This window comes from Myotis yumanensis, unplaced genomic scaffold (assembly GCF_028538775.1).
Source record: "Myotis yumanensis isolate MYYU_CA2020_CCGP unplaced genomic scaffold, mMyoYum1.0.hap1 SCAF_18, whole genome shotgun sequence".
Taxonomy (NCBI): domain Eukaryota; kingdom Metazoa; phylum Chordata; class Mammalia; order Chiroptera; family Vespertilionidae; genus Myotis; species Myotis yumanensis.
This window is the reverse complement of record NW_027223769.1, coordinates 35,078,097-35,098,715: the sequence shown is the minus strand read 5'-3', so window position 1 is coordinate 35,098,715 and position 20,619 is coordinate 35,078,097. Positions and strand designations below refer to the sequence as shown.

The 20,619-nt window shown below is 45.0% G+C and overlaps 2 protein-coding genes across 4 annotated transcripts in view; one reads left to right on the top strand and one right to left on the bottom strand.

Annotated features, from left to right (window-relative positions):
• CES5A (carboxylesterase 5A) overlaps nt 1-18,286 on the bottom strand; it is a 155,510-nt gene extending 137,224 nt beyond the window's left edge. The window contains exon 1 of one of the 2 annotated variants that reach the window (XM_070398607.1): nt 18,226-18,286. The gene's annotated coding sequence lies outside the window, so the exon portion shown is untranslated. Of the gene's footprint in view, nt 1-15,015; nt 15,390-18,225 lie in introns of those variants that run through there. The other variant, XM_070398606.1, reaches the window with a different exon arrangement.
• GNAO1 (G protein subunit alpha o1) overlaps nt 16,938-20,619 on the top strand; it is a 120,232-nt gene continuing 116,550 nt past the window's right edge. The window contains exons 1-2 of one of the 2 annotated variants that reach the window (XM_070398610.1): nt 16,938-17,787; nt 18,014-18,056. In XM_070398610.1, coding sequence (XP_070254711.1) covers nt 17,670-17,787; nt 18,014-18,056 — 161 coding nt within the window. In that variant the 5' untranslated portion in view covers nt 16,938-17,669. The remainder of the gene's footprint in view (nt 17,788-18,013; nt 18,057-20,619) is intronic. The other variant, XM_070398609.1, reaches the window with a different exon arrangement.

Below are 20,619 nucleotides of genomic sequence, written 5' to 3'. Positions count from 1 at the left end.
GATTTAACTGGCTTAAAACAATCACTACTTACTCCTAAAGGCAAGGATAGGGTCACCTTCCCTTGAGCCAAGTAGAAGAGGAGACACCTGAGCAAAAGCTCAGCTCTGAGAGTGAGTGAGTGAGTGAGTGAGTGAGAGAGAGAGAGAGAGAGAAAGTAATGGGTGCTGAGTGAGCAGCCAGCAGTATCTGCCACACTGTTATTGCTTCCTTATCTTCCTTGTCTACTAGATAGACTCCTTCTCACCCTTGAAGACTCAACTAAAATATTACCTCTTCCAAGAATCCTTTTCTGATGTCACTAAGCAGAATGGAATGCTTCGTCCTCTGAGCTCCCATATTGCTGGGTTCATACCTCTACTATAGCATTTATCACATAGTTATAACTCAGCTACCTTCAGAAAAAGTGAACCCTTGGAAGAAGGCACCATGTTCTATTAACCTCTGAGTTTAACCTTGTTGAAAGGAAGAGAATGGAAAGAGATATGGAGGAAGGGAGGAAGGAAGGAAAGAGGAAAGGAAGGAAGGAAGGAAGGACGGACGGACTTAACTACTCTGAGTCTCAGGCTGTTCATCTACAAGATAGAGATAATATTAATTCTTAATGCAGTAGCTCCGTTAAAGATTAAATGGGATAATATACAGAAAGCACCCAACACAGTACCTAACTCATAGCTTCCTGTGTACTTTTGGAGAACACGTATTCATCTTGTACTTTTTAAATACCATCCTCCCACCCTTCACACCCATTTCCTACCACAATACTTTGTACAAGTATAGTTGCTCAATAAATGTGTTGACAGTATTTCAATCAAAAAAATACAGATTACTAAACAAATTAAACAACCAGCTCAATTTGCCATGTCCTGATTTCCTTTATTAGATTGGCTAAGAGCCCTTTTCAATAACATTTCCTAAACTCTCTATTAACAGAACTCTTATTTGAGGCTTTCCTACAACCATCCAGAACACTAGTTCTGCACTCTCCACTTCGGCAACCTTTCACTAGGCACTCTTTGGCTTTTCCACTCCACTCTGTTCAGTTTTCTGGGCTTCATTTCAGATCTGTCCTTCTGAGGTATGCCTTCCTCCTCTTCCTAACACTTCTTTGTTGCTAAAAATAGGTGATGTCCCTTCAGAGCAAAAACACTTGGCAAATCAGTTAGCTTTTGTAAGTACAGCTTTATACTGGTCTCTGAGGTTGGTGGTGGGTGGATTAAATAAAGGAAGAAGCTCATAACCATATCCTCTCCATGTAGCCCTGCATTCCTCAAAGAGTTTACAAAATTTATGTAAAATAGCAATATCATACTCATCAAAAATGCACATGCTAAAAAATGGTGAGTGAGATTTTGCAGAATACTAAAGAGTAAATAAAACAGCCAGCTCAGAAGATCACCAGAAAGCATTTTGAGGAAGCATTTGATTAAAGGATCCTACAATCAACCCAATAAACTAGGACTGGAGTTGTTGTTGGTGATCATGATTTAATAGATACACTTCTAAAGGGAAACTGGGGTATATAATAGAGCCCAATTTCCTTTAGATTATAATGGATATCTTTAAGACTTCTCTCATCCAGGCTATCTCTTAGTACGATACTGTCAGCTTAGGTTCTGCCTAGACTCAGTTCTTTATATGTCCTGTGAAGTTTTGTAACATTAACCCCAAAAGAGGCATCATTATATTATCCAAAATGTTCTTCTCATACATTGGCTGTTCAACTGCTTTGAAATACTCGATATCCCTGCAAGTGAAAGTTTTCTATTAGATACAATATTTAATCTTCTTTACACTTGTATATGTGTGAATGAATGCATTCATGTGGATGGAGCCATATCTCCATGGATGTCAAGGCATTATGTTGTTGCATACACTTACATATTCATGTACAAATCTGTATATGTATATAATTGAAAATGAGTGTGTTTTTACCACTTTGAACTTCTGAAATTCATCTCTGGAGTTGCATTGTCCTAATTTCTTTGAATAAAAGTAACGAAACTGCAGCCTAAACTAAAAATTGTTCAGAAGTCTAAATTTAAAGCTAACTAGCCCAATTTAGTACTCAGTTAAATCCAATTCTGTTTAATTTATTAGCAACTATATCAACCCACTTGTCAACTACTATCTTATGAATCTTCTATCCTTGACTCAAAAATCATTCCACCTTCTCTTTATTTTCTCGAGTTCATGCCAAGTTTCCTGCCTGCTGTTCAGTATTTCACCCACATTCTTAGGGCCATGGTTCTCACAGTCTGATTTACAGGCCTCTGGCTATCTGCCAAAAAGATTCTTTAGGTGTATACGCAGTCCAAAGAGTAAGTCAGACAAAAATGAATATGAGAGGGAGGTATGCATGAAGAATTAGAAGGATTCGCTAGTGAAGGATTCTATTGTCATAGAATCACAGAGCAAAAAAGAATAGATCAACATCCCAATGATATCACTGATGGGTTGCTATCCAGCTATTAATTTAGTATCTCCAGTGTTGGGGAACGGAGAGCCATCCCAGGCATGCTTCCCATCATGTCAACTTTCTCTCATACATCCTCTCTCATACATCGAGGTCACATCTGTTTTCCTATAGTTTCTACCATTCAAATATTCATTAAAAGTCCATTAGAGTTGTTAATCTATGGAGCCACTGACCTCTTTGAGAATCTAATGAAAATGATGGACCCTCTTCATAGAAAATTGCATGTGCAAAAATAATTCTTCTTAGAATTTCAGTGAGTACATAATCGTATAAAAACCATTCATCCATAGACTCCCTGGTAAAGAATTCCTCACTGCTGTTTTGTGTGGGAGAGAAATGGAGGAGAAATAAGCCATGGTTTCCTCCTTCAAGAAGCTTACTTTCTAAAAGCAAATTCTTGTGGCACCTTTAATTGTAATAAAACAGTATATGGTAAAGTACTAATTATATAGTGGAGAACAGAACATTCTGCTCTTGACTGAATAGCTAGATGGAAGTCCTTGCAAATGGTCACCAAGAAGTCACCTTGCATACGGGAAATGAAGGCCTTTGCAAGGTTCTCAGAAGCATCATCTGGCAACACAGGAGAGCAGAGGAGGGTGCTGATCATGGTCTGATACATGGTACTCAACAAATTTTGCTAAATAAGTACATGATCTTAGAATAAAATGCTCCTTGAGCCTCCCAAAAGGAAGTTGAAGAGAACAATTAAAATATTTGCATTAGCCTTCCAACTTCCGTAGGAATAGCATTTCTGTCCACTTCACCACTTACTCCAAAAATGTCAAAGCATTTCTAAACCCCAAACAAACCTCTATGAGACATGATTTAGATGAATTAAACAAGGTTAAAAAAGATATGTCCAAGGTCACCGAAGCCAAACTATAGAATAGAACCCAGAAGGTTCTCCCAGCAAATCTCAGGAAGGGAGAGCAAGCACTTTCATTTCAATTTCTTTTTAAAATTTAATTTAATTTGATTTTATCTTATTTTTTCTATCATTTATCCCCTCTATGCCTCTTCCACTTCCACTCATTCCCTTGCCCCCACTCACAAACAACACACTGTTGTCCATGTCCATGAGTTCTCTTTTTTCCTTTTTTGCATAATCCCCCCCACCACCACCACTCCATCAGAGCTGTCGGCCTGCTCTCTATCTTTGAGTCTGTCTCTATTTTGCTTGGTAGATCAATTTGTTCATTAAATACCACATATGAGTGAAATCATAAGTACTTTCTTTCTCTAACTGGTTTACTTCACTTAGCATAATGTTCTCCAGGTCCATCCATGCTGTCCTGAAGGGTAAAATTTTATTCCTTTTTATGGCAGAGCAGTGTCCAATTTCTTAATAATAATATCTTCTAACATATTAATTGGACAGGCTTAAGAAAAAGTGTTTCATTTTCTTTGTAATCCAGATGTTACTCTGCTTTCTTTATTTGAGGGTGACCTTGATGGTTCAGTAAAGAAACCTCATCAAATAAGGTAACAGGGAAAACCTCTTAGCTGGTTCACAATCACTTCCTCTCTCTCTCTAAAATTCAATTTTAAAATATTTTTTTAAAAAGAAGTAAGATTACTGCCATACATACTTCCCTTTTACCTTCCACTGTACCTCAGCTCAGCACTACTAGAGTCCTAACCAGCTGAACAGCATCTGAGTTGCCCCTAATTTCATCAACATTCAAGACCATTTATTTTGGAGTAAGACAAAGGTAAGACATATATAAAAACTTGTTCTGTAAAGTCTGGTGGCAGAGTAAAAATAGTCAGCAACTGAATTCAGAGACCCCAGGGTTCCCAGTTATTCAATAGCCAATGAGCAGTTACTAATACACACCAGAATCTAAGTGCATGCTTACCATAGTGTTGATAAATGAACTTGGCAAAGCGGGGAAACAGTCCTTATTTTTCAAATTAACATATACAGAGTCAGGCGAGTTCAGAGACACAGCAATTCAGAGGTGTAACCCTGAACAGATGGCTGCTCTCCACATGCTATCTCTAAAGGGGATTTTTTTTTTCAAGGTAAATAGAAACGAACGCTTCTGTGCATTGTATTCCCAAATAATAGATCTCATAAGAAGCATTTTCCAGCATGAAACCAGTTTCTTATTAACCACATTTTGATGACAAAGACAAAAACTGGCTTATGAGCTCCTTTAAGGCATTCACTGGCATTCCACAATTAAATTACACTTGAATAGACGATATGCAATCCAAAACAGAGTCAGAGTCAGATACAAGAGAATTTAAGAGTCCAATAACTGGAACCAGTCCCAGTGACCAAGGTGAGAGCCTACTCCCTAGGACATGATGGCGAACCTATGACACACGTGTCAGAACCTATGACACATGCGAACTCATTTTTTGGTTGATTTTTCTTTGTTAAATGGCATTTAAATATATAAAATAAATATCAAAAATATAAGTCTTTGTTTTACTATGGTTGCAAAGATCAAAAAATTTCTATATGTGACACGGCACCAGAGTTAAGTTAGGGTTTTTCAAAATGCTGACACGCCGAGCTCAAAAGGTTCGCCATCACTGCCCTAGGACCAGAGTTAGTTCAAAGAAGGACAAACAGAGAGACTGATGTGATGCTCGGCCACCAAGCAACACATCTGCAGATGCTGGGATTTTCCTTGCTCATACTCTGGATCAGTCCAGGACCTGCCACAAGGGTTAGACTGCCCCACGAAGCTAAGGGTCCCCAACTTCCCATCCCTTACTTGAATTCTGTTTCAGACATAGCTTCAGAATATTGTCACAGGGGTGATGGTGTTTTCTCTCGGTAGTTACAGATGGCTGGGCAAGAAGCTGGTTACCAAATAGAATAGCTTCCTACGGGGAACAGAAAGCAAGAAGATTCTGGAGCCAACAAGAAATTCTAAAATGTCACAGCCTCGTCATTCTAGGGTAGAGAACCCAGGTGTTCTCTGTTCAAAGCTACTTTTCCTTAAATTAGAAGATTACTTGTGTAGTGAAAGAAAAAACTTTAACTTTTAGCTCACTATTGGATACACCCACAAATCCTTGGTTCTTTCATGCTTGGAGACTGGTATCCTTAAGGTTGTGGAAGCATTTTGGTGAATTCCTCCATTAACTCGATGAAACCCTTTCAGCAAGTTGGCAGGGAGCAACTAGTTATCACTAACCAAGACACATTTGAGGGGTGTGGGAAGTAAGTGAAGAACTGGGAGGACTGTTAGAGCTCATGCCAGAAGAGCAGGACCGACTCGATCTAGTGAAGGCTCTTGGTAGAAGGTCAACACCTTGACAAGCTCATCTGCCCCTTTGGTCCCTGTCCACTGGCCGTCTCACTCCTGGATCGAGGCAACCCCCTTGGCTATCCTTCCCCAGCACCATGGGATGTTCCCCTACGCATCCTATTCATCCGTGAAGAAATACTGTCGTCTCAAAATCAATTGGGTGGTGATTATGAGCCATTATCTGCCTGCTGTGCTGAAAAGGATATAAGGCAATCTGGAGAAAATCTTTCATGATGGGCTTAAAAAAAAAAAAAAAAAGGCCAGTATATCTAGGAATGGTGTCCCTTCTAAGTTGAAAAATTAAAGTCAAAGCTACAGTCCTTCCATAATATTGGGTTGTTATGTTTACAAGCGTGTTGTATTTTTAAAACAAATGTCATAAGAATATGAAAGATTTATTCTTGATTTGAAGGGAGGAAAAAAGAAAAGGGAGCTCTTTCAAGTGAAGCAGATGGACTCAGATTCAAGGACAGAATGGATCTGTGATGTTTTCTTGCTTTGCCCTGCAGAGGGGCTTATAGCTCTGCCTTCTATAGTCTCCCCAATATCAATCTCTAGGTTCTCTGTCCTTTCAACTCAGATTTAGAATTATGGGTGTAGGATATATATGGCACCTAAAATCCAGTCCCTGATTGAGGAAATTGAGACTTAGAAAGAAAATTTAATTTCCCAAAGTTGGCTGAACCAAGACGAAAAGTTCCGTTTCTTGATTCCCAGAACAGTGTTCTTTTCACTCCACTGCCTTTTTATTCCTTTGATTTTATTTTATTATTTTAATTTTTTGCTTTGGATAGTATGGATATTTATTTTTTATTTTTTATTGAGCTTATTAGGGTGACATTGGTTAATACTATTGTATAGGTTTCAGGTGTACAACTGTCTAATACATCATATGTACACTGTATTGTGTTCAGCACCCCATGTCAAGTCTCCTTCCATCACCATTTATCCCCCCTTTACCCTCGCCCACCTCCTCCAATCCTCCCTTTCCCTCTGGTAATCACCATAGAGTCTGTTATTCCCCTTTAGTTTTTTGAAAATTACTTTCATTTATTATTTGTCCAAACTGATAGGGAGGAAGCTTTCCAATATCTTCCTTTAATAGTTATATAACACCAATTTCTGATTGTTATCTTTATGAGAGACAGGGTATTGCAAAACATGGAGAAATTCTGATAATTAGGCACTACAAAGATAATCTATTCCACATAAGAGCTAGAAATAGTTTATTTGAATAAATATCATGGGGTCATGAATTGCTTAAATTTCATTTATAATGATCAATAATATCTAAAAAAATGAAGGTAATGTTATTAAGTAAAATATGAATAATATATTGGTCTAGGTACTTCCCTTGGATCTTAGGGAAATGGCATGGTGTAGCAGAAAGACCACTGTCTTGAAATTCAGAAAACTAAGGTGACAATTCTGATTTCACAATTTATCAACTATGTGATCTTGGGTAAATCATTTAAACTTCTCTAAGCTTAGTTTCATTATGAATGAAGTAGAAACAGAAATCTTGGTTATATCAAATGGCTATTGAAAGGATCAAATCAGGAGATTTGAAGATGGTGGTGTAGGTAAATGCCTGTACTCGCTGCCTCCCAAAACCACATCAAAATTACAACTAAAATACAGAACAACCATCATCCAGAACCTCCAGAAAGCTGGCTGAATGGAAGTCCTACAACTAGAGGTAAAGAAGAAAGCACATTGATACTGGTAGGAGGTGCGGAGGCACGGAACAGGCTGGTCCGGCACCCATATGTGCCGCTTTTTTAATCTAGAGCAGCGGTTCTCAACCTGTGGGTCGAGACCCCTTTGGTGGTCGAACGACCCTTTCACAGGGGTCGCCTAAGACCATCCTGCATATCAGATATTTACATTACGATTCATAACAGTAGCAACATTACAGTTATGAAGTAGCCATGAAAATAATTTTATGGTTGGGTCACAACATGAGGAACTGTATTTAAAGGGCCAGAAGGTTGAGAACCACTGATGGAGGCTTCCCAGAGGAGCAAGGGGTCCCAGCCCCACACCAGACCCCCAGCCCAGGCTCCCAGAGCTGGGAAAAGAAGTCCCTATGGGCAGTAAGAACTATGAGCTGTAAAAACCAGTGCCAATTGGGGCTCAGTGACACAGAGGCTGTTGGAGACTCAACTATTCCTCTTAAAAGACCAGCACCATGAACTGAACTTACAAGGTCCTGCTTCCCCTGAGCTCCAGCACCAGGGTGAGGCTCTGGGGAACACAGACACATATGAGGAAGAACTGGATCGTTTGGCATCAGGGCAGGAACTCAGAGGCGGCTTTCTCCCAGACAGAGATGCTCACAGGGATCATTGTTCCTATGCTGGGACCTCCCTGATCGCAGGGCTGACGGGCAGCCATTTGTGTTTGCTCTGCCCTGATGATTCCCTAAGACCCAGCCTCATCCAATTTACAACCCCATCCAAGCTGTGCACAGCAGCTTTTGCATATGAATGGCCTTTCCTTGGTCAGGGTAAAATCTCTCAAACAAGCTGCAGCTGGGTCAAGGAGCCCCAAACCTATCAATAAAAGGCCCAAGACCTGGCACCAGCATCAGCACCACCCGGCCTTGCTTCAAAGCTGGGCCTCATCTGGGCACTTCCAAACCTGATACAAAGAGGAGGAATCTAAAGATCTCTCTATAGCTCTTGCTAGGTGGCCCCAGGCAGTGGCTGACTTTGCACCTCTCTAAGAGACCCAAGTGCCAGTGTACCCAGGGGTCAGTGTCAGACCATACCAGATTACAACTCTTCACATCCATAAGCAACACACTCAAGGGGCAGACTCAGTGAGCACCAAAGCCCCACTGAAGCAAGTCCTGCTCCATAGGGGTGTCTCCTGCACAGCAGCTCTCCCACGGTAGTCACAGCTGGTCCTCACAGCCAATTGGTCTGGAGGTCAATTCCTCCCAGTGACACCAACAGCAATCAACTCTCAACTACAACAAGACTGTGCTCTCAGCCCACAAAGGGGTGCACCTAGAGCTCCCAGCTTAGGTGACTGGGGAGGCTGAGCCACTATACAAAGCCACTCTACCAACCCAAGGAGACACAGCAGCTCTACCCAATACACAGACACAAACACAGGGAAGCAGCCAAAATGCGGAGACAAAGAAACAAATCACAAATGAAAGAAATGGAAGAAAGCAAACTACTGGATATAGAGTTCAAAACCACAGTTATAAGGTTACTCAAGAATCTCCTAGAAACCTCCAAAAAAATGGAAAAGGACCAGTCAGAAATTAAGCATACACTGACTGAAATAAAGAATAATATACAGAGATTCAACAGTAGAGTAGAGGATTCTGAGAATCAAATCAACCATTTGAAATATGAGGAATTAAAAGATACCCAACCAGAAGAGCAAAAAGAAAAAAAAATCCAAACATATGAAGATAGTGTAAGAAGCCTCTGGGACAACTGTAAGTGTATCAACATTCACATTATGGGGGTGCTGGAAGAAGAGAGAGCAAAATATTGAAAACCTATTTGAAGAAGTAATGACAGAAGACTTACAAGTCCAGGAAGCAGAGATCCCCAAACAAGAGGAATCTAAAGAGGACCACACCAAGACACATCATAATTAAAATGCCAAGAGCAAAAGACAAAGAGAGAATCTTAAAAGCAGCAAGAGAAAAACAGTTACCTTCAAGGGAATGCCCATACGACTGTCAGCTGATTTCTCAATAGAAACTATGCAGGCCAGAAGGGAGTGGCAAGAAATATTCAAAGTGATGAATAGCAAGGACCTACAACCAAGATTATGCTACCCAACAAAACTATCATTTAGAATTGAAGGTCAGATAAAGAGCTTCACAGACAAGAAAAAGCTAAAGGAGTTCATCACCACCAAACCAGTATTATATGAAATATTGAAGGGTATCTTTAAGAAGAGGAAGACGAAGAAAAAGATTAAAAATATGAACAAAATGGCAATAAATACATACCTATCAATAATTGAATCTCAAAGTCAAAATAAATAAGAAATCTAATGAACAGAATAAACTGGTGAATAAAATAGAATCAGAAGCATGGAAATGGAACAGACTGATCATTCTCAGAAGGAAGGGAGGTGAGGGGCGGAAAGAGATTAAACAAAGATCTTATATGTATATATGCATTACCTATGGACACAGACAATAAGGTGGTGAAGGCCTGGGGCAGGGCTAGAACTGGGTGGACGGGGGCAATGGGGGGGGGAGGAACATCTGTAATACTCTCAACCAGGGGTCCTCAAACTTTTTAAACAGGGGGCCAGTTCACTGTCCCTCAGACCGTTGGAGGGCCGGACTATAGTTTAACAAACCATGAACAAATTCCTATGCACACTGCACATATCTTATTTTGAAGTTAAAAAACAAAACGGGAACAAATACAATATTTGTATTTGCATGTGGCCCGCGGGCCGTAGTTTGAGGACCCCTGCACAATAAAGATTTAAAAAAAAAAAACCCAAAGGATCAAATCAAACACTGTTGAGAGATTGCTATAATTCAAAGATCAGAGACTATATGTACCTTGATGGCCAGGGATCATGTGTGTTATATTTAACAGTGTCTTCCCAGCACCTAACACAGAGTTTGGCACACAGTAAACAATAAACATGCATTACATAAATGAAGGCAATGATAGGGAAAATATTCTTATCACTATTTTCTGCTGAGCATATGTATGGGGGGGATAAAACTTACTATAGAAGTGGAGCAGAAATGGGAGAGAAGGAAAGAATGATTGGTGTCCCTCCGTTCCTAGAAGAGAAGAAGAGGTTCTGAAGTAACACAAACAAACAAAAAAAAAAAAAGGATAATCAAATTGACGAATTCCAAAAATCTACCCTTTTTCTTTCCCTGCCCCATTCATCCCACCTCTCAGTCCAGGATCCCATCATTGACTTTTTTTTTTAAGATTGCCTTTGGACATTCATCTCATTAATTTCAATCATTGTCTGCCTTTACATTCAGTGTGAGGTATGTATATGCCCTCTCTCTGGGCATTCCAAACAGTGCTGCTTTTCATTTACATTGGATGTAAGTAGTTCAAAGTCCTCCCTCCTCCATTTCCTTTTCTCTTCTCTCAGTCTTCTCCCAAGGCTACCGTGGTCTTGGGGAAAGACAGCTGATGGCCGGGGCAGCTCAAGAACATCAGTCAGTTCTTGTTCTACTTCCAGCTCTGAATTGATTCAAGCTAACAGTCCTATGGGAGAGGAGTCTGGTAGAAAATGCATCTCTTTCTGAATTGCCCTTCTTCAATTTTATAGAAGTACTCACCACACACATAGGAATTTCATAAAAATGTTTTCCTCTGCCGCAGAGGTCAGGGTTTTGCAGGCCTTTGGGGAGCAGATAACACACTCAGATGTCAGCTCAACTGAAGAACCATGTTACCCCACTAGAACGCCATGTTCTTGGTACTCGGCAGACTGGAAACACCCCAAACCACATGCACTTCAGAGGATGCAGCCCGGTCACAAAATTAAGCCAGTTTAGTCTGGTCAGACACTTTTTTAATCTTCTTCTAGATCAGTGGTTCTCAACCTTCTGGCCCTTTAAATACAGTTCCTCATGTTGTGACCCAACCATAAAATTATTTTCGTTGCTACTTCATCACTGTAATGTTGCTACTGTTATGAATCGTAATGTAAATATCTGATATGCAGGATGGTCTTAGGCGACCCCTGTGAAAGGGTCGTTTGACCACCAAAGGGGTCTCGACCCACAGGTTGAGAACCGTTGTTCTAGATTAAGGTCTGAATTAATTGATAGCCTCGCCCGCCCTCCCACCACTCACACCTGTTACGGCCAATTCAAACTGCTTTTAACTGGGTTCAGACAAATTTCACCTACTCTTGGCTTTCGCAAATATAACTGACAGGAACAAACAAAAACATTCCTATTTGTTGAGAGCAATGCCAAAATCAGACTTTGGACCTTGCAGCTTGAGAAGACTAATGAGATAGTGTCTCAAAGGTGTTGGAGCTGCATGTGTGAAAGGCTCTGTGGAGATAGGAAATAAGATAAATAATTCAAGAAACCCTTTGTGTCAGAAAAATCTGTCTTCTGGAGGATTTAATAAGTTTTAAATAAATATTTTACAAACGTGTACCTGCTCATCTTATGTCAATGCCAGCCCCGTTAGGTTGAAAAGTACTATTACTCTCGTTATAACAAATAAGGGTCTTGGTTTCTAATGAAAGAGTTTCCAAGGAAATTACAACAGGGACCATGGCTGTTAAGTAAAGCCTTCTTACTAAGCTAAAGCTTCCAACTTCAATTTCAGCTCTTGGTCAGTCCTACCAATTTGAAAGCTCAAGTCCTAGCCCTTCCCCACTCCATTCAAGCCAAGGGCATCCTTGTGGAATTCTCTTACTATCCTACATGGAGAAAAACCATGAAGCACACCCACTTGGGGGTTCTTGTACCATCAGAGTACAACAACTAATGCTGTTGTTCAACTCTTAAGAAGGACCACATAATGGACTTCAACAATTTAAGAGCTCAATTCAATTACCTGCGAGCCTTAATCTGCCCCTTTATTCAAGCCCCTTCATTTAAAAGTACACAAAACCTTTTTTCTTCCCCTGACATCTTTTATTCCTATTATAAAGAAACTCATTTATTTTTACACACTCTACAAAATAACAAAGGCGACACAAAACTTAGCAAAGAATTTTCTGATGGGAACTTCAAAAACATTTGCTTTTCTCACATGCTTCTAAATGCCAATAAATCTCGCATCTGTGTGTTTAAAACCAGTGCGGTTTCGCACGTCAGAACCTTGCTTGAAAACATCCCTTACCTTTTTTAACTCACCCAATCTTAAACTTTTCCTAGAATCACCACGTCCCAAAATTTCTATCAGAAAAATCAAAGAGTTTCAGAGCGGGGAAGAACTTAAATAGGTGATTTGATTTAGCCCTGGCTTAGAGCCAGGTGAATTTAATTTAGAAGTATTCAAAATGAGGACCTCTGGCCATGCTTAGCCTTTTGGGATACACACAGAGTGAAAAGGTAACTCCTTCACCTCAACGGAGTTTGCAGTCCACTGAGGTGTTTCTCAAAGGGCATGGGTATCACACGAAGGAGAAGGTCTGACTGTAAAAATGAGCATTTCCAGGCTCCACCTCAGACTTACTGATCCAGGGGCAGGACCCAGAAATCTGCATTTTTAAAAGTACCCCACGTAATTCTTATGAACAACGACATTTGAGAACCACTAATTCAGTAAGTCTGAGAGGTGTGCACAAAAGCCTATCAGTCAGAGAAGTGCTGAATATGGGTAAAATAGGGGGCCTGCTAGTGACAGAAAACAAATCTTTGATCAGCATCTGCCCTCATTAATGCCAGATATTTATCACAAAACACAAAGTCATATACTAGTCTTACCCAGACATTCTAAATTATATTCACCACTAAGTTAGATTGTGAACTATCAATTTCATAATAGAAACCCTTCGTGCAGAAAACTAAAATCTCCAGTGATCTACCATTCTCCCTAAAATGTCTAATTCACTTGACATTTAGTTTGATTTCATTTGGCTCATGAACCACACATGTTAGCCTATTTTCTTCCCATGACGGTAGTGTTCATAAGGAGTGGTGTGGTGATTTGCATAATTTTTTCCTTTGGCAGAAATACAAAACACACACACGCACACACACACACACCAATTAACTTTTTTTTTACAAAAAAAAGTTGAATTGAGAAGCATGTGAGATTTTGGAATTTAAGAAAGTAAGCTCCGAGCAAAAGTAGTTGACACATACAGATTCTGTTTAAGCCCCTCCCCCCATGTTGTACACAGAAAAATCACCTGGGGAATGGCTAGTAATGCAGATTGCAGAAGAGTCTGACTTGGTAAGACAGGTGACAACCTTTAACAAACACACTGATCCTCACGTGAATGGTTTTGAGAGAACATTCCAGGGATTTCAAGATTTCTCGAATCCAAGCTCATATCTGAACCTCTCTTTGAGTTTAAATCAATATATTAAACACCAGAGATTGTCAATACACACATATTTAATTAAAGTAATAACAAAAGGGAACAAATAAGGAAAGTCAGCTCATCTCCTGACAGCCCACATTCTGTAAGTCAGAGCTGGAGGATCTTATGTCATAAATTACTTCCTCCTGAATCAAGAGCCACCTGCACTAAAAAAAAGGCAACCTAATGTAGGCTTTTGCCATTGTTCCTTTTAGAGAGCACATAAAATATTCTAATTACCTTTTAAAAATAAAAAATGTGTTGAACAATGTGTGTGGGGGGCAAGGAGGAATGTTGACTGAGGGTGGAGTGAACGAGCCTTATTCTCTGGCCAACAGCCATGATCAGAGAAATACAATTCTGAAGATCATATAAAATAAAACCAAATGAATTTGATCATTCCTGATGTTAGGACTGTCATTTCCCTATCCCTCCAGGAATTAATTGTGGGCAGATATTGGGGTATTATCTAATGACTAATAACTCACAGAAAACGGGGATGTTCTCATCCTCACTTCCTTTGGGGGGACCAGGATACAATCGGGTTCTAGGATTGGGAATTTTCTGTGAGTCTAGGAGGCATGCTCTATGTATTTATGTAACACGCTATTTTTCAAATAGTCCACAAACCTGTAAAAGGAGCCCTGGCTTATGACTTAATAATGACCATGTGATCTCGCTTAAGCTCTTCAACCCTCCCCCAAGAGGCTCAGTTTTTTCAGCTGTAAAATAGGTACTGGGGGTCAATCTGGATTCATGGTCTAACTTCTTCCCACTCAGCCAGGATGCTCCCCACACCACAGGACCGAACTGAGGTGTATTGGGGAGGATCACATGAGATCATTTTTATAAAAGTGCTCTGCAAGCTCTGAAGCACTGGACGGACAAAGAGGATTGTTATCAGTCTTTTATGAAGCCCAGCGATAAAGATGCAAAGTGACCCAGAAAAAGACAGCAGGTAGACAAACCTGAAATACAATGTCTAGAAGAGCCTAGAACATTACTCCGTACCCAGTAGGTAGGTGGGTGCTCTTTAAGGACCGATTGAATAAAGAGAAACACACACACACAAAATAGGTTTTTGTCTCTACCAGACCAGGTATGATACCTAAAATCAAGGATAGTTTGATTCAACCGAACAAGCCACAATGCCCCTAGAGCTTAGATCTTAAGAATTACTTGATACGAAAGAGCATTAAAATATAAAATATAACCCACCACCTGCCAAGAAATGGATATAGTCTTACCTTTTCAGGCTTTCAAATGTAGTCTTGTAGGGATAGAAGAGTCTTGGTGAGGTTGCTGAATTTTTTCCCTGTTGTCTGATAGATCTGCATAACCATCCTAGCAAACTTAGGAGGAAATAAATCCTACTGGATGTTGGGTACCTTAGCTTTGTTTCTGATCTGGAAAATGACTTCCAGTGACACCCTAATTTTAAGCAAACCAGATTTTATCCCCTAAGCTCCCCTCTAAACATACACACAAAAGAAAACTGGCCTGCAGGTAGGGGGTGGGGGGTGGGAGGAGAGATGGGGAAGAAGTTATTTACTTTCTAAAACAACTCTTTCTGAGCCCTTTGTCAAATTCCTAGAAAAGTAGAATGTGGCTCAAATTTAGATATTCAAATTGCATTACATACCACTTTTGACATAGCTATTTGCGTAGAATGCGGCAAACCCATACTGGGAAATAACAAATTTAAAAATTCAGGGGGAAAAAAAATGTTTTCTTCTGGGTGGGCCTGAACTCCACCCCCCCACCCCCCCCACCCCCCCATTGCAAATGTATTTTTATGCTGGGTAACGTTTCCAAAACAGGGGTGTGTGTGTGTTCTATTGTTGAAAGGAAACAAACAAGTTTGCTTTCAGAGTCATAGAAATGCCCAGCTATTAGAACACACGTTTTCCCCTGGCCGCTTGCCTCTCCTGTCCCCAGGCAACCTTTCCATTTGGCCCCTCGCTCTGGGAGGTCCCCTGGGGCTGTCTGGTGGAACTGATTTTTTGGTGCAGTGAGAACCAGCTTCTTCAAAATCTCAGAGACCACCCAGAACATGGCTGATGTTTGGCAAATGTGTACGTGTTTCCTCAGGACACTGAGTAACTGACCCGCCTTTCTGGGTCTTTAATTTGCAAAAAGAAAATAGATGGGGATTTTTTTTTTTTTTAAAGACGAGGCAAGGGAGAAACTCTATTCAAAATCCACCTTATGAATTTGTGTTTGGGGAAGGGGCAGGGCAAGAGAAATCAGGGCAAAGACCTCCACCAAGCTAAAGCGTCTGGGACGAGCAAGAGCGCTTCAGCTCTGCGTTAGGGAGGGAGCACCTGCTAGAAGCTCACTCGCTGGCCAACCTGGCGCTTCCCTCCCCAAGCTCCCCAGGGCCGGGCTGCCCCCTGCACGGACACCTCGGGGGTCGGGAGGCCGGGGCTAGAGGACAGGCCTGGCTTTGTCTCCTCCTACTGTGTGCCTCTCTCCGCACCGCCACACTACGTGCTCCAGCAAGGTTCGCGGGGCGCAGGAAACGAGAATTGCGCCTCTGCCCCCGAGCCTCTAAGGCGGACTATCTGGCACGCAGGCTGCCTCCGACCCACAGTCTCCTCACGTTAGCTGAGGTCACCCGGCCTCGGCTGCAGGGGAGCAACCGCGAAGGCGAGCCGCTGGAGCCAAGATGGAGAGGAAGCCGGAGAGGGAGAGTGGCGGCGCGGGGCGCGGGCCGGGAGGCCCACCTGACGGCCGCGGGGGCGGCCCAGCCCTGCGCTCCCATTGACACCGAGGCCGGCGCCACCCGAGCGCGGGGCGGGGAGGGGACGCGGCGCGCTCCCAGCCCAGGCCCCGCCCCCGCCCGGGCCCGCACGCGCCCACCCGGGGAGCCGCGAGCCCCGCGGGAAGCGGTGGGGGTGCGGGGAGCGCGGGGGGGCGGGAAGGACGCGCCGCGCGCGCGCGCTCCCGCCGGCTGACGCGGGCCCGGGCGCGCGCCTCCCCCCCCCGCCCCCGCCCCTCCCGGTCCCCGGGGCCGGCGCGCGGCTCTGCTGACGTCAGCGGGCGGACGGGCGTGCGGGGTGCGCAGAGCCGCTGGCGCACCGCGCGCGGCGCTCGCCCCCTCCCCCGCCCGGGCTGTGGCGCGCGCGCTCGCCGGCCCTCCCTGCATTTTTTCCCTCCCCTCCCTCCCAGCCTCTCTCTTGCTCCCTCTCTCCCCTCCGAGCTCCCGGCTGCCCGCGGCTCGCTCGCGCTCTCCGGTCTCCGGTCGGCTCCGGGCGATGCGAGCGCTGCGAGACCGCGCCGCCGCCTCCCGCTAGAGACCCGTCCCCCGGGCCGGCCCCCGGCCCAGCCCTGCCCAGCGCGCGGGGGTCGGCGAAGGCGCCGCGGACGCACCGACGGCTGAGGATCGGCGATGCACATGCACTAGCAGCACCCCCTAACTCACTCCCTCCACACCCCACGCCGCCGCCGCCGCCGCCGCCTCCTCCTCCGGCAGCAGCGGCAGAAGGACCCACCCTGCCCCCCACCCCACCCTCCGCCGGCTCCGGCTGCGGCTCCTGCCTCGACTATTTTATTTATTTTGGGTTGTGCACCAGCCTCCGTGCCTGCAGCCCGCGCCTCCTCGGACCGCGGGCTCCTCCTGCCTCGGCGCCCGAGCCCCAGACCCCGGCCACCCTCGCCTCGACACCCCCAGAGCCCCGCCAGCTGCCGCGAGTCTCCGCTGCTAGAATCTTGTGAGCGGCTGTCATTTGGGGGGGCTCTGGTTTCCCGACATTTTTGTTTTCAGCCAAAGGGAGGAGGATAGCGAGATTTTTTGTCCCCCTTTGAGCCCAGGCTCTGCTCTCTGGGGGGGTGGGGGGCGCGCCGAGCCGGGGAGCCGTGCCAGCCGAGTCGTGCGGGCTGTGGCAGGGAAGGGGCCGCCATGGGATGTACTCTGAGCGCCGAGGAGAGAGCCGCCCTCGAGCGGAGCAAGGCGATTGAGAAAAACCTCAAAGAGGATGGCATCAGCGCCGCCAAAGACGTGAAATTACTCCTGCTGGGTAAGGACTGGGCTGACACCCCATCCCCCGACCCGGGCCGCTCCGCATCCCCCTCCGCAAGCTCCCCCACCCCATTCGCGCCCAGGGACACCTGGTCCCCGAGGTGGCATCACCATGTGCCAAGATCGCCCACCCTCTCGCATGCCTTGCCCCCCGCCCCCCACCCTCTACCCCCGTTCCCCTAAACTGACACTGACCAGTTTCCCCCCCCTGTCTGTCCCAACAGGGGCTGGAGAATCAGGAAAAAGCACCATTGTGAAGCAGATGAAGTAAGTCCCTGTGGCATTGGTACTTTTTTTAAGAATTATTTTTTATCTTTGGTATTACCTTGCTCACTCCACATTGCTCTCCAGGCCCGGTTTTTGATTCGTGTACACACACACACACACACACACACACACGCACACCTGGATTTGACTCCCCTCCCCCACTCCCTACCTTGGTTCTGGGTCCCTCACCCAAACTGCCTGGGTGGGTGGTTTTTTTCTTGGGAGGGGGAGACAGGGAGAGCTTGTAGTTGTATGAATGACAGTGTCCGCCATATTGATCAGGACAGCACACTATTGGCATGGTTATGATCATTACTCTTGCTTGTGGGGTGTTTCGTGTGTATCACTGCCTCCATTTCTGTCTCTATGTCTCTGTTTCCTTCTGTTTCTCACTCCTCCCCCCTCCACCCCCTACCCCCACCCCCTACTCTACATCCATAATCCCATCTCCCCAGCTCTTCTCCTGGGGCAGTGATTTTGAACTTGGCTAAAACATGAAGGGGACCCAGCCCTAGATTGCTGGGGTGGAGGATCAAATGTTTGCTGTTCATGGATTTGGTGCTGAATTGGGAGGCTGTGGTTTCTGCGCCCCCCCCCCCCAAGAAAAGAGAATGAGGGTTAGGGGAAGGGGCCTGTGGTAGGGGAGGGGTGGGTGTCCAAGTGGATGTGACTGGCACAGCTGGGATCTAAGGCCGAGGTGGAAAGGGGACACTGGCTGCGAAGCTGAATGCCCGCCCCTTGCTGCTCCCCCCCCCCCCCCCCCCCCCCCGCCCCCTCAGCCTTCACCCACTCTCCCCGCGTTTGCTGTCCTGACACTGGCAGCTTTCCTTCACGCTATGGCCTTTATCAGTGTATTTATTTACAGTCTGCATCAGCCGTGTTCCGTGTAATCTACCCACAATGCGGACTTCAGGCCCCACTTGCCACCGCCCCCTTCTGCCTCAGCTATCGGTTTCCCCTCCTTAATTAACTGGGGGTGGATTTGAGTGATGGTGGAAAATTAAAACAAAATGGGATATTCCTTCCCTTCCCCACTTTCTCAGTAAGGAGCCTCGCCCCTCCTTCCCACTCTCGGGCTTGCTGCTTGCCCCATCCCTGGCAGTTTGAACCCACAGGCAGGTGGCTTGGGGGGGGGGGGTGGCCTGCAGGGAAGGGGTGCGCCCTCCTGGTCTCCTGACCCCGCTGCTGCTTCCGTTGATCTGTCAGTTCCGGATGGAGAGGGTTCGTTAAGACCACTTAGCGAGGATTCCACGTCTCTTTGCTGTGACACCTTCGTGCACACCCAGCTCCTAATTAGGGGTTGCTGTGCAGTAAACAAAAATGATTATTTTTCAACCTGACAGAATAGCCGAAGTAATTGCACCCCGCTTGGAAAACAAGGGAAAATAAAAACCCCTTTCATGGAAAGGTGGGTGGGAGACGAAGCGTGCTTGCGGTTTCAGAAACAAGATGCAAAAATTCTTGCATGTGTAACAGGCATGACAAGCGGGTTCTAGGCGGCGCCATGATGGTAGGGAGTAGCGACTTGGAGACAATTTTCCCCGTCTGCTTGACATGTTCTTATTTTTGTTCGGGAGGCCCCTGGGACTTTCTGTGCAAAGGCCCCCTCGGCTCCCCGCACCCCTCTGAGTCACGGGTAATTTGGCCTGGGGCTTCTCTGGGGCTTTTGCAACACAAATGGATGGGGAGGCGGGGCCTGGGGAATTGCTCTTTGCAGCCAGGTGCATGTTGCATCTACCGGGAGCCCTCGCCAGTCGGTCAGTGCAAGCAGAGCCACCCCTTTCTCGCCAAGGGGGGGATTTTAAAAGTTCAGAAGATTGTAATCGGCAGTGGCGGGCTCAGAGCCCTGTAGAAGCCCGGGCCACCAGCTACCGGAGCGGGGTGATGTTTCAGGCGTTGCGAGTGGTGGACAGCGCCCAGCCGAGGCCGGAAAAGTCGATGGGGCTCAGCTCGGCAGTGCTCGGCAAGGCTCGGCGCCGGCTGGGTGCGGGGCTCGGAGGGACTCGTTGATGTTCGGCACCGAGTCGGGGGCCGGGCGGAGAGAGCCGAGCTGCTTCCTAGTGGGCCGAAGGCATTCGGAAGGCTCCGGGAGGAGCCAGAAGAAAAGGGGTGGTATGCTAGAGTCTGCAAATTAACTTTGCATCTGCCAAATCAACTCCTTACCTGGTTTTCTTAAACATGCCCCATAAATTAGGTTGGTATAATAAGAAGTTTAAAAATATACACTGAGTCCCCCAAAGGGCACCTAGCCTTTTTTATTCAAAGATAGCAGAGCTCTCTGAGGAAATAGGTGTGCCATTTTAGAATGAAAATTCCTAATTATGTGCTGGGGCAGGAAATCTTAAATGAAGGCTGTATGTAGACTTCCCTGGGAAAGTCCTACGTGTCTCATATTTGGTTACAATAAGGGAGGAGAGGGGGCAGGGAGAGGACCACCCTAAGCTTTTGATGTTTGAGATGGTTAAATCATACATTCGAGCATTTATTTTCCCTGCACCCCCCCCCCCCCCCTTTTGTCACAGGACAGCTTTTTGGAGAAAAATTTCAAGCAAGACTGAGATTT